This window comes from Thalassophryne amazonica, chromosome 12, assembly GCF_902500255.1.
Source record: "Thalassophryne amazonica chromosome 12, fThaAma1.1, whole genome shotgun sequence".
In the NCBI taxonomy this organism is placed as follows: Eukaryota; Metazoa; Chordata; class Actinopteri; order Batrachoidiformes; family Batrachoididae; genus Thalassophryne; species Thalassophryne amazonica.
This window is the reverse complement of record NC_047114.1, coordinates 71,633,996-71,646,338: the sequence shown is the minus strand read 5'-3', so window position 1 is coordinate 71,646,338 and position 12,343 is coordinate 71,633,996. Positions and strand designations below refer to the sequence as shown.

The following is a 12,343-nucleotide window of genomic DNA, read 5'->3' as shown; positions in this document are numbered from 1 at the left end:
TCAGCGAGCAAAGATGAAAAAGACAAATGTTCATGTGAGTGTATTTGTTCCAAACACCAATCAACCACCACAGCGTGAGACTGAATGCAAGCGAAGGCCAACAACTTTGTAACCACGCCTCAAAATACACTGAGCGAGTTCATCTGTGCTGCCAAACTCTGAGAAGTATGCAACAGCTCAGAACTGCTTGCAAAGTATTTCAAAGTTGAACTGCAATACCCCTCACTGTAAGCAGTGAAATGCAGTCAAATCATAAAGTATTCGTTGCAGCTTACGGTGGCAGAATATGAACGGTGATGTAATAACAGGTTTGAAGAAGCACAACAGATGTTCAGCGGCGCCACAGCTCCTAAATGATGGTGCTGTGTCACAGCAACGTCAATAAGATTATTGCCAAGAGAAGGGGGAAAAATTGGTTGTTTATTTATGAGGTATCACTGCTCCCTCCACTGAGAGACAATTCTTATCCATAGCTGGGTTTACCGATGCATAACAGATAAATCTTCATCAAATGAAAGTGTAAAGTGTCAGTGAATATCAGGCAGTGAAATAAAGATACATCCTCCTGTCCCAATCACCTGTCTTACAATATGACTATTCATTTCAGCACCTTATCAGAACAAACTGAGGAGCCCACGTTGATAGTTGTACATTGCAGTAGCGCACCGGTGATGAAATCTTAGCACCTCACCAGTTTTCATCCTCATGTGGTTCCGAAATGGGTGAATGTATTTACAGTGAATAGAGTGCTTATCCTGACACCCCAACGGACAGACAAAACTGATAATGTAGGATTTGGTCGATCCTACAACCCAATGCAATAGCTGACTGAAAAGAAATCTAATTAAGCTTTTAACTGAATATAAAGCTAAAAGACTACAAAACTAAACTCGACTGTTAAATGAATATTAAGCTAAAGACACCGGATTTAAATCTAACAAAATAAAGCCCCTTTCACACCGGGGCTGCTCCCAGTTGTGTCGTGCGTCGTTATGACGACACCACGTGGAAGCAACCTAGTGCCAAGACGATGCAGCTCTGCACCACAACAGCGCGAGGGGCGCAAACAAAAATTAAACATCTTTAATTTTTTTTGCGTCCTCTGCTCAACGCAGAATTAAGAGGTTTCAGCGCAAGTCAGAGCAACAGTTCAGTACTCAGAGTGACTGGAAGCCACACACTCATAAGACGTTACCCGACGCCAATTTATGATTCCTGCTATGTTCCATTGTTCCCGCAGTATAAATCACGCAGGATTGTTTTTATGCCGTGTACACAATGCAGTAAAAACTACACACGCAAAAAACAGCACAGAAAAAATGCGGATTGCAGCTGCAGCAGCTCCTCGCTTTTCTCTCACAAATATGTTTGTATAAAGTCCATAAAAGTCCTGCTCACAGACTGATTGCCAGAGACAGGACATGTCAACATCAAGTATAACTCCAGACATCTCCACATTTACTCATGGACAGTTCATTCACGCGCGCACATGTGAACAATAAAGAAAGAAAAAACAAAACTGTCTGGCTGCAGGCATTAGCTCCTTGTTCTCCCCTCAAACTCTCATCACTGTGTTTAAAAAAAGGACAAAAAAGGATATAAGTCCTGCTCACAGACTGATTGCCAGAGACAGGACATGTCAACATCAAGTAGAACTCCAGACATCTCCACATTTACTCACGGTTTGTTCGCGCAAGCGCACATCTCGCGGTCAAAGGAGTAAAGATAAACTATAACAGAACTCAGAGCGCAGCCCGGCAGCTCAGCACAAGAACAAATATAAAGTAGAAGAGAAGTCAGAAAGGAGCTTTAGTTTCTTAAATTTCAGCTGTAAGCCCCTTTCACACCGGGGATGCTCCCAGTTGCTCCCTGTGGCGTCATGAAGATGCAAGAATATCTGCGTCAGGTGGACGCAGCAGGGGGCAGAGAGGAGGTGAGAACGCAGCCTGCAGGTTCTCTGCACAGATAAGTCAGAGTGCACAGTTTGGCTGCAGACAGACTGTGCACTCTGACTTCTCTTCTACTTGTTGTGCTGAGCTGCAGCGCTGCGCTCTGCGTTCTGTTATAGTTTATCTTTCCTCCCTTGACCGTCAGATGCGCGCACGCGCACGGACCATCCTTAAGCAAATGTGGAGATGTCTGGAGTTCTACTCGATGTTGACATGTCCTGGACTTATGTCCTTTTTTAACTGTGATGAGAGAGTCTGAGCAGAGAAAGGAACTAACTGCCTGCAGACAATTGTTTTTCTTTTCTTTCCTCCTTTGACCGCGAGATGCACGTGTGCCCGCGCAAACAGACCATCAAGCAAATGTGGAGATGTCTGGAGTTCTACTTGATGTTGACATGTCCTGTCTCAGGACTTATTAGTGCAGCAGCTAAGAGAATATTTAGAGCAACATCGTGCAAATGGTGATACAAGCACCAAAGTTGGCACAAATACTCCTTAAACATTACTCTTTTGAAAAAACCGACTGGCCACTTGAACTTTCAATAGGCGGCCAGGTAGGGGTCAATTGAAGAATTACACAGGGGTCAAAATTAAAAATGCTCAAATCATTTTGAAAACTACACAACATTATTTGTCTGATTGTAAAGATTCCAAAAAGGTATAGTTTGGACTATCTATGACCGAATGATCAGGAGTTATGGGTTAAAAACAGCAAAAATGGTGACGACGGTCAGTGTCAGTTTGTACAGGAGTCAAAAGTTAAAGTTGCTCCAATTTTGGTAAAAAATGATGCAAATTATTAGTTAAGTTATCAGGGTTTTAAAAAGGAATAGTTTGGACCATGTATCATGCTTTGTTATCATGTTACAGGGTAACTTATCTCACATGTCATAGAATCCAATGGACGTTGACCTTGTTTTACCTTTACTTTGGAGACCAAACATTCAACACATCAAAACGATTCCATTTATTAATCCTATTAGCTCAACCAATAATTTGCATAACTTTTTACCAAAACTGAAGGAACTTTAACTTTTGACCCCTGTACAAACTGAAACTAACCTTTGTCACCATTTTTTATGTTTTTACACCATAACTCCTGATCATTCGGGCATAGATAGTCCGAACTATACCTTTTTGGAATCTTTATGATCAGACAAATAATGTGGTATAGTTTTCAAAATGATTTGAGCATTTTTAATTTTGACCCCTGTGTAATTCTTCAATTGACCCCTACCTGGCCGCCTATTGAAACTCAAGTGGCCAGTCGGTTTTTTCAAAAGCGTAATGTCTAAGGAGTATTTGTACCAACTTTGGTGCTTGTATCACCATTTGCACGATTGTTTCAGTTATCTGCTGCACTATATGTCCTTTTTTTTAAACTGTGATGTGAGTTTGAGCAGAGAACAAGGAACTAATGCCTGCAGCCAGACTTTTTTTTTTTTTAATTGTTCACATGTGCGAGTGTGAACGAACGTCCATGAGTGGACTAGAGATGTCCGGACTTTTTACTGGATATTTCTGGCAATCAGTCTGCATTTTTTTCTTCAGCGTGCAGTTTTTACTGCATTAAGTACATGGTATAAAAACAATCCTGCGTGATTTATCCTGCAGGAACAGTGGAACACAGCAGGAATCATACACTGGCTTCGAGTCACGCCGAGTAACGCCTCTTTGCACCGAATTACACCTCTTTGCCCCGACTTGCACTGGAACCACTTCCTTTCTGCATCGAGCACAGGACGCCAAAAAAATTAAACAGGTTTAATTTTTCGGCGCCCGACTTGCTTCCTCCTTTGCACCCCTCGCGCTGTTGTGGTGCCGAGCTGCATCGTCTCGGCACCGAGTTGCTTCCACGCAGCGTCGTCATAATGACGCACGGCGCAACTGGGAGCAACCGGGAGCACCCCCGGTGTGAAAGGAGCTTAAAGATACACTCACACTTTGCCTGTAGAAAACCCATCATAGTGGTCGTCATCTGCATTTTAAAATATGCAGATGTGATTGCCAGTCTGCTGCGGGACAATGAGAACAGCCACGGCCCTGTAGTTGACCATTTTGTTAAATGGTGTGAGGACTCATATCTTCAGCTCAATACATTAAAAACCAAAGATATGGTCATTGATTTTAGGAAGCATGCCAGCACACCTGACAACACATTAATTAACGGTCAACCAATTGAAATTGTGCAAACTTATAAATACCTTGGGACTATCACTGATAATTCGCTGAAGTTTGAGGCAAACTGTGAGGTGGTATGCAGGAAGGGTCACCAGCACTTGTTCTGCCTCAGGAAGCTGTCTTACTTCCACATCAGCCAAACCATGTTAACGCTATTTTATCGTGTTTTTATTGAATCTGTTTTATCTTTTTCTTTGGTGGCCTGGTTTGGCAGTCTGACACTGAAGGACAGGAACAGATTGGGTCAGATTATTAAATGGTCCAGTCGGCTGATTGGTGAGTCGCAGCTGAGTTTAGAGTCCCTGTACACCAAACAATTACAGCGGACAGCCAGCTGCATCAATAGTGATGACTCCCACCCTCTGACTAAAGAATTTCACCTCCTACTTTCTGGCCGTAGGTTCAAAGTCCCAAGGTGTAGGACAAAATGCTACAGGAGTAGTTTTGTTCCAGCAGCAATTGTGCATTTGAATAAATCTTAACAGGGTTTGCACAAATGTATATATTTATTTGCCTTTCGCACATCAATTTTTATGCTGGCTGTCTTTTAGTGGTTTCTCTTGATGCTTGTTTTTAGTGGTTTAGTAAGCTTGTGAGTGCCTTGTTGTGTCTGTGTTATACTTTTGTTTTGCACATGTTCTTTATTAGCGGTTTCAGCATTTTCATTGTTATTGTTGTGCCTGGCTAACATGGACACACTGTTTCTTTTCTGTTTTCTGCAAGTCAAATTTACCTACGGGTACAAATAAAGCCACCTGAACTGTGAACCTGCCATTCCAGAATACCTCTAGTCTGCAGCGGCGACTATAGGTGACGACGTGAGGCATGGTCATTTAAATAAAGAGTTTTAATGTTTTACACAACATTATATTAAAAACAGGAAGCCCTACCTCTGTGGCACCTTAAAAGGTTAACTGTTTGAGGTTGTAGATTAATTCTCCTTTGTAATTTCATGCAAATTATTCATGTTTACCTGATTAAAACCAGGTGACTCTCTGCACTTAAATAGTCCATCCCTCGCTGCCTGTCTTTTCTCCTCATTAAAAAACAAAACAACATCCAGCTTTGTCTTTGCGGCAATTGCTGTGGCACTGCATGGTTGCCATGCTAGCCAGCAGTGGAGCAATTTTTGGTTGGCCTATCATCGAAAACAATCGAACATCCTGTTTACTGACTACTGCTTATAGCCAACATGTGAATGCAGCAGACCAAACTCCAAAGCTAGCTTCACAGCTAACTGAACATAAGGCTAACTGAATCCTAAACTAAACTGAATATAAATCTAAATGATTATAAAAGTTAACTGTCTGCTAACTGAACCTAAAGCTAACAAATGAATAAACTAAGGTGAACTAAGCCCTAAACTATTTGACTATAAAGCAAACATTACAAAATTAGCTATAAAACTTAAAGATTTAACTGAATATAAAGCTTAACAGTATCAAAAACAAACTGAATAGAAAACCAACAATCTATAACTGACTGAAGACAAAGTCAAATGAACATATAAACAAAGCTCATTTGAAATTAATAGAATATAAAGCTAAGAAATCAAAATAACCACATATAACATATAATTTAATCTTTTATTTTACACATCTCAGCTGTGTATTAAGTCTGGGTCATTGTTTTTGCAATTGTCAAACATCCTCTGGCACTGTGCTCACTCCTCTAATATTAACAAGATTAAATCATTTACAAAAATGGTGACCAAGTGGTTAGTGCGCTTAGTTTCAGTGTAGAACATTCCCAGTTCAAACCTCACCACTGTTACATTTCTCCATGTAATGTGGAGTTGCGCCAGGAAGGGCATCCGGCGTAGAACTTATGATGCTGTGGCGACCCCGAGTGAAAACAAGGGAGCAGTCGAAGGGGCTTTACTGGATTATTTTTACAGTCTGTGAAACAGCTGTACCATCCTCCCTAGTAGACTGCCTTGGGCTGATGTTGCCACATCTTCATAATTTAGTAATTAAATATTAAATTTGTATCAGGTTTTCTCATTCCACCATAAAGCTGCAGTGTGATCAATAACACATGGTTTAGTGGATAAGCCCCAACATTGTTGGGAAAGTGTAGTGACACAGACCCACAACAGGGGGCGCAAATGCACGGTCAATAGATGAGCCAAAATATAACAATTTAATGTTGTGAATGTGCACAACGAACATACAGACAATCTCAGAATATCATAACAGTCAATACACAAAGGTGACGTGTGGGCAGGCTCGAGGATAGAAGACGTCTGTCCCAAGAAGAGCCGGAACCACACGATTTCCGCCGCCCCAGTACCTGGTGAATACTAGAGCCGCCAAGTCCCAAATTCCCAGGTGATCACCGTCCCCGACTGTCGGATCTGGTACTGCTCCAATGAAGTATGATATCTCGGCAACGAGGTGGAGATGACGTCTGGTCTTTATGGAGTGAGATGATGTTGAGTAGATGGGTGACAGCTGTCAAGAGGTAATGAGTGACAGCTGTCACCCCCGGCTGTGTCCATGGTGGCAGCGCCCTCTCGTGCCTGAAGCCCGCACTTCAGGCAGGGCACCCTCTGGTGGTGGGCCAGCAGTACCTCCTCTTCTGGCGGCCCACACAACAAACATGTCGCAAAGGGATGACTTAGAATTTACTACCAACTGCTGTAGGAACAGCAGTCAGGATACAAGTTGACACAAACGTACACCACAAACTGAGCATCAGAGTGTAGCAGCACAGCATCAGAGCATTCAGCTACTTATGTACGTACATTCAATCCTTGATGCATAAATAGTAAAATGCCGTCATGTTAATTGAACTGCAAGAGTGCAGAAGTAGTGGTGTGTATTTGTATGTGTACGTATTGGGTAAAAAATACAAAAAACAAGATTTGGACTTTCTTATTTTCTTTTAAATCAATACTGTGTACAAATAAGAATGTTAAATTCATCATCAGTCAGACCCTTGTAGAATCTAATGGAACACTTGGTTAGAAACTGAAACACACAGTGGCAAAGTTCAAAAGCAATTCAGCAGAACATAGAAGAGTTTGGACTGATATCAGTAAGAGATCCCAAGTTTCTAACTGCTTTAGCTGAAAACTGAAATTCCTGTTTTAACCTATGACCCCAATGATATGACCCCTTGCTAGACTTTAGTAACAGGACAGCAAGTGTTCCATCAAAGAAATGCAGAGAGGAAATGCTTTTAGAAGTTGGGAATACTTTCTCAGTAAAATTAAGGCTATACCACCAATCCAATATGTAGAACTGGACTTGATTCCAGGTCATGTACCTGTCATTCCAGTCCATTCGGCTGTAAATGGGGACCAGCCTTGAATGTGGAAGAAACCTGTGTCAGACTGGAGTTCCTTCCAGAGGGAGTCACATACTCTCACCTGCTTCTTGCTATGGAATCTGGGATAAGCAGTGGCACCAATGGGCCTCAGGGTCTACATAGGACTTCTACTTCAAAACACTTAACATTGTCAGGCTCTAGCACCCCCATGACCCTTAAATGGAATAAGCAGGTGCAGATAATGGATGAATCAAGTGCTCATTCAATGTCTGCCCTAACAGATACAAGTTCAGATGGAACACCTAGGATGGGCCCCAATGGAGTCACATTTACAAAAAGGCTCAGTTAAAGGGGAACTCTTTTTAACATGGGCCATATTTTTTTTAGATGTTTTTTGGGTTCAGCTTTTCACTCAGGACTTTGAAAGCTCACACAGACACAGCCTAAACAGCTACAGAATATAACTGTATGAAGCAAGCGTAAAACCCTCAAAGCAGAACACATTGTACCACCACCAAATCAGCAAAAATGTTATTAAAAGTACTTGGTTAGTAGCCTGGAGAGAATTCCTACAGACATACACAAGTGCATCTTTACCTCAGTAAATGTAAATAAATTTTTTTAATTGACTGATTATACAGTTGGCATGTTACCTTAGCCTTCTGTTGTTTTTGCAACAACACTGTTTCCTTAGTCATTCAAAGTGGATTGCCAATGAGTGACTTGGTCCAGTTGCAAGCAGAAGATGATGCTTCTCATTGACAGTTAACTTGTAATGACTTAATGCAGGGCAGTGACACCAAAACAAGATGAGACTAAGGTAAGACACCAACTATGCCGGAGTCTACTTTAAGGGCTCTGCTTGGGATCACACACCCTTACCGCATATTGTAGGTCTGACCCATAAAAAAGATTGGTGCAGAATTTGGCATATTGTGGTGTTTGTTGCTGATTTTTTTTTTAAATTTGTCTTACTTTGTTTGAATGACAGACTGTTAATCAAGAAATGACAAGAAGACAAATGTGATGCAGGGAGCTCGGTTGGTTCTATGCCTGAGCACGGTCATTTCTTGGAGAGGCACAGGAGTCTGTCGCTGTTATGCAACAGTGGATATGCATGCAATTAGGAAACCTTGGTTTGTTTATACCAGGTTGTACAGTAGATGGAAAGTAGCATTAAAGCTCTTGGTGTAAACAGTTTTCATTAGAACTACTTTCTGCATAAGAAATGTTCACAGCTTATCCAGAGTACTGTTGCTGTTGAATATTTTAAATGTAAATGTTTAATGCATTGAGCACGACAAACAGAATTCAATTCACCTCCATTTCACTGGGGGTGGAGGCACAAATCTGAGAATCGCAGAACTCACAACCTGGGAAAACAAAACCAATGCTCCTCAGAAGACTGTAAACCAGTTAAACAGGCAGGAGAGAACTTTTTTTTTTTTTTACAGATTCCCATCCAGAAATACCGGGAAAAACAGATAGACCTATTTTTCAGTCTTGATGGTTTAACAAAAATTGAAGAAGTGGCCCAAAATCTATTTTATTTACTTTAGTTTAGTTGAAAAGCCCTTCATCAAAAGATTCTCATAGCCAAAGAAGAACCTTCTGGCCCAGGAACAAGGTCCATGTACCTGTCAAAGGTATCTAATACTTTGATCATTGTCTAAAACAGGTCTCCCGTTGCTTATTTTTGGCCGCAGTTTGTGGACGGGTCCGCGCGTCGGGAGGCAGCCGGCGCGGTGCGGCGGCACAGGAAAAACACCTCTGTGTTGATAACCATTTGTAAAATCCAGGCGGCTTTTGATGGGTTTCAGTGGAGTGAGTATATGAGAAATTGTTTAACAGCTGGACATGTTCCAACTTGTCCTTAAGGCTTCCAACAGAGGTGTTTTTCGTGTGGCGGAGCTTCGCGGCGGCTGCGAGCCGACGCGGCAATCCACCCGCACGTCTTTCATTAAAAAAATCTCCTTTAACAGTGGAATATCCGGATAAAATGCTGAAACCAACTTCTTCTGAAACTTCTCTGTTCTCTCACGACGTCCTGGATCAATAGAGCCTGAAATGTGGAGGTTTTCAGCTTGAAACAGGCTGACGACGGCGCCTGGGACCGCTGCGCGACGTCTCGCTCCGTGGGAAGTCCTTAAAGCGACAGTATCACCTCAAAATCTCTCATCAGCCGTTAAAATTTTCACCGAAAACCAGCTTAATTTTTCGAACCGTGTCCACTTCGATGTGCCTCACAGGTTTAGAAAAAATTTTGATCAAACAAAGCGCCAGTCTCTCAGCAACTTCTCAGACAAAGGAATTCCGACGAGGGGCTGGACGACTCCTCCCACAAGGAGTGCTCACAGGCAAATGACGTCACCGACAGGCATGGAAAAACTCATGCATGCGCACGAGGGTTCAAGCATGTCTGACGTAAAAACATATGAATGAAATCCATATAGTTTTTGAAAAAAATAAAAAGGACCGTTACTTTATTGACAGCCCTCGTATGTATGGTTGTTTTAATTCTGATGTGTGCCATTATTATGTTCAACGAGTAATAACTGTGGATTAATTGCTGTCTGAGGTAATTTGGTGTGAAATGAATTGCCCTTTTAGGGATCAATAAAGTTGTCTGAAGTCTGATTGCACTGATGTCAGATCAATCGCTGAGGTAAAAGACTTTCCATAGTGCACTCCCCCAAACCAGGTAGCGCTCGTACCAGTCAAACAAGTCTTTCTCTACTGCCCAACAAAGTACTCAATCAGCCTGACTTACCGTAAACTCATAACTGAAAGTAGATTTTTAGCAGCTAATCAAGACTTTTTGTTTCTCAGTCTCGTCAACACTGTCACTGCCCAAACCAATGACAGCAGAGCTGTTGCATCCATTGCTGAGGTCAGCAGTGCAGAACCCTGAGCCAACCCAGCCAACCAAATTGCCTGCATGTAATTTAACCATCCTGCATGCTGCCTAAAAATAAGGCCTAAGATTAATACAAGGTTGAAGATTAGGTCTGTTTAATTCCAGCATCTCGATTCCCTATTCCTCATATTGATTTGTTTCTTCTTTCTGGTTAAAAGCCTAGAAGTCAATGCACCCCACAGTGACGTCAGGGTTCACCAGGCAGCAACTCTCCAGGGATTATCAATTAGAGCGTTACAAATGCAGCCAAGGATTTCATTTGTGCCCTGAGCTGTTATTAGTAACGACAGGTGAGTATTGAGTGTAGCGCAGGACTGTGCTGGAGAAAATTGTGATAAATGACAGGAGGGACGCTTTGTCTCTTTCTCTGAAGACGCTCACAGATAGATGCAGTGTCGGTCATTAGACAAGAGGCGCATGTGAGAGAGAAAGATGCGTACATGAGTTTTAGTAATGGAGACGGTCCAAAAATGGGTTTATAATGGTAATAAAAGGAACTGGCTTCACTTTCAAAACCTTTTTCTCTGCATTAGCAGGATGTTATTGCATTACGGGAGCCACACCCTGCCACATCTGCTTACCTTGTGGTCAATGATGCCGCTGTATCCCTGGAGGGCCTGGGGGTGAGCCTTGGCCACACTGACCGAGGCTTCCGTGGGTCGCTGTAGGTGCTCATGCTGCCGGACGTGCGTATCGTTTGCGTCCCTGGAAGTGCTGCTGAAGTTCCCGTTGTACACGAGGAGCAAGCTGACGCACAGGAGGAGCACTAGAAACACGGCTACCCCGTGGCGCTGATACAGAAACACAAGCAAGATGCTGACAAATCAGCCTGTTGCACCGTACTGAAGATAAGACTCGAAAAGAGAGTGCACAGATCATCATCCCTCCACTGTCAGTCTGCTTTTTAAATGCAAGTGGATATTCACATCTAACATGACCAGATCTTATTTTGTTTGCTTGCTTTGTGCTTAATAATTATTTTGACCTCATGCAATGTGAAGTTAAAGATTCTCACGGGATGCACAGGTGATTTAGTGCAGACAGTAACACCTCTAACAGAGCTTCGTATAGCTACCCTGACTTTGCAGGTATAAAATGTATAATAATATAATCGTGGAGCCTCAAAACTCCACATTTAATTACAGGTGCAGCAAACGCCCGTGTCACTTTTGATCACTTTGTTTGGACATTTATAGAAGTCGCACAAACTGCAACTGCAAACATGCGGGAAAACAATCGTGCAATTTATTTTAATTGCATGCACCATCTACCGAATTCATGCATTAACACTGATGGTAAGGAGGGGAGAAAATAAAAGGAGGGGATTAGTGACAAACTGCGTGCACAGCTGGACGCCCATTGTTCAGAGTCTAATCTTTTGAGCCCACAGAATAACGCTTTTCATTACTTGTCTAAACCTTTACCATAGGTGTCTTCATTTTGGCGCTGCGTTCTGTCTTTTATCGCTGCGGATCACTTTCTCTCACGGCATCTGCTCGCATCCCGGATCCACTCGAGAGCGTCCGTGGCGTGCCACACTGCTGGCGTGTGCGTGTTCTCGGCACCGGAGCCCAGGAGGACAGTTCATACTGAGCGGAGCGACAGATGTTCGCGTCTGTCGCCGCTCCCGCCGGGTCCTAAAGCCCGTCTCTTCTCTCGCGCCGCTTTTCCTCAGTTGTGTAGGAGGCGCGTGCAGCTCAGCTAATTAACGCAGTTACCTGCGAGAAGCCGATAAGAACGTTTTGTTTAACAGTTATTACCTGCACAGCAACCACTGAGGTAAATCTCTGCTCGGATTACGCAGGAGCACAGCGAACAATAAGGTATGTTTTTTTTAGTGGAGTTTTTTTGTTTTTTTCCCCCTCGCCTCGAGTCTAAATTATACTTGAAAGAGTCCTCGTGCCACTTTCGGGGCAACACAACTGGTGCTGCGTTCCGGGGACGTCGGAATTCATACTTTCAAACTCCAAAACAAATTCTCAACGAGAAAGTGCTTCAAGCAGGAAACATTACCGTTAAACTA

General features: G+C 42.7%; 1 protein-coding gene across 1 annotated transcript in view; it reads right to left on the bottom strand.

The window, feature by feature from the left end:
- st6galnac5a (ST6 (alpha-N-acetyl-neuraminyl-2,3-beta-galactosyl-1,3)-N-acetylgalactosaminide alpha-2,6-sialyltransferase 5a) overlaps window positions 1–11,900 on the bottom strand; it is a 139,989-nt gene extending 128,089 nt beyond the window's left edge. Inside the window, exons 1-2 of the mRNA XM_034183394.1 lie at window positions 11,745–11,900; window positions 10,902–11,111 (exon numbers count right to left, since the gene is read on the bottom strand). Coding sequence (XP_034039285.1) covers window positions 10,902–11,111; window positions 11,745–11,759 — 225 coding nt within the window. The 5' untranslated portion in view covers window positions 11,760–11,900. The remainder of the gene's footprint in view (window positions 1–10,901; window positions 11,112–11,744) is intronic.
- Window positions 11,901–12,343: the final 443 nt, after the last annotated feature.